Raw genomic sequence first — 1,536 nt, 5'->3', positions numbered from 1 at the left:
AGAGGGGGGTCACTCGGTTAAGGGGATATTATTGAGTGAAATCGGTGGAAATGCTGAGCTGCGGAGAAATGCGGCGAGGGGCTGCCGCCTCCCCATTGGCCGGGCCGGTCACATGCCCGCCTAACTTTATTCAGTTGACAGCAAGTAGGAGGGCTCTATGGCAGGGGGAAAAAAGACAACACGAGAAAAATTAGTATTTTCTACCTTCAGAAATTAATGGCCATGAGTTCGTATATGGTGAACTCCAAGTATGTGGATCCCAAATTTCCTCCTTGCGAGGAATATTTACAGAACAGCTACCTAGGCGAGCAGGGGGCCGAGTACTACAGTGCCTCGCAAGGCTCTGATTTCCAGCACCAGGGACTCTACCCACGGTCAAACTACGGCGAGCAGCCCTTTAGCTGTAGCAATGCCCAAGGCTCTGCCGTGCAGCCGCGGGGTCAAGGACAGGAGCAATCCAGCCCGGCGAGCCACTTCCCCGGCCCAGCGGAGCATTGTCCACCGCCTCCACTGCCCAACCCGCGAGCCTGCAGCCAGCAGCCGGCCCTCAAACCCCCAAACGGCTCCGCAGTTAAGCAGCCGGCAGTAGTTTATCCCTGGATGAAGAAAGTCCATGTTAACTCGGGTAAGGATCCTCTTCTTACTTTGCTCTTCTCCCCTGCTGCCGGCCCTCCTCAGCGACGCTCGCCCGGGTCCCTGCCCGGCTCGTGGCCGAGCTTTTTAAGCCGAGGTAGCCAATTACACTCGTCATAAATTTTTATGGCTGAGGAAATAGGCCGTTGGCCATGCGGGGCTTTGCCGTGCAGGAGAAAACTCCATTTTAGGAGCTTGCTAGAGGCTCCCAGCCTACCTAGCTGCGTGTGCCTGTGGTGCCTGCCTTAAACGAGGGGGAGAGCAGCCCCGTCCATTGTAAGCAACTGGGACGGATCCGGCCCGGCCACACGCTCGCAGCTCGTAAGGTTTTCCTTTGTAAAAGTCGAACCGGCAAGTCAAGATTAGCTTTGTAAAGTTCTCCATATTTTTTTCCCAGTGAATCCCAATTACAACGGAGGGGAACCTAAACGCTCCCGCACAGCTTACACCAGACAGCAAGTCCTAGAACTGGAAAAAGAATTTCATTTTAACAGGTACCTGACCAGGCGCCGCCGTATCGAAATAGCCCACACTTTGTGTCTCTCTGAGCGCCAGATCAAGATCTGGTTTCAGAACAGAAGAATGAAGTGGAAAAAAGATCACAAACTGCCCAACACGAAGGGCAGGTCTTCTTCCTCTGGTTCAAACCCCCATTTACAGACTGGTTCCAAGGACCACCAGACTGACTTGACAACTTTGTAGAAGAGGTGAAATTTTCCATTTCATCCTTCGCTTCTGACCAGTACTGTACATAACTGACACTGCCCAAGCAGAACCTGCATGTAGCAGCTAAGGACTCGAGAAACTGTCATCTTTCTTTAAGGTACTGTTGTACAAAGGAGACAAAATGGACAAAAGCTACTTTGGACTTTATTTTATTTGCCTCTGCTAGCACAACCTAAA

At 52.0% G+C, this 1,536-nt stretch overlaps 1 protein-coding gene across 1 annotated transcript in view; it reads left to right on the top strand.

Annotated features, from left to right (window-relative positions):
- Positions 1 to 123: 123 nt before the first annotated feature.
- The window catches only part of HOXD4 (homeobox D4), a 1,868-nt gene continuing 455 nt past the window's right edge, over positions 124 to 1,536 (top strand). The window contains exons 1-2 of the mRNA XM_010169195.1: positions 124 to 625; positions 1,031 to 1,536. The exon at positions 1,031 to 1,536 is cut by the window's right edge and continues 455 nt beyond it. Of these exons, the coding sequence (XP_010167497.1) occupies positions 217 to 625; positions 1,031 to 1,335 (714 nt within the window). The 5' untranslated portion in view covers positions 124 to 216 and the 3' untranslated portion in view covers positions 1,336 to 1,536. The remainder of the gene's footprint in view (positions 626 to 1,030) is intronic.

Source organism: Antrostomus carolinensis, unplaced genomic scaffold, assembly GCF_000700745.2.
Source record: "Antrostomus carolinensis isolate BGI_N321 unplaced genomic scaffold, ASM70074v2 scaffold45075, whole genome shotgun sequence".
Taxonomy (NCBI): Eukaryota; Metazoa; Chordata; class Aves; order Caprimulgiformes; family Caprimulgidae; genus Antrostomus; species Antrostomus carolinensis.
This window is presented reverse-complemented; position numbering and strand designations above follow the sequence as displayed.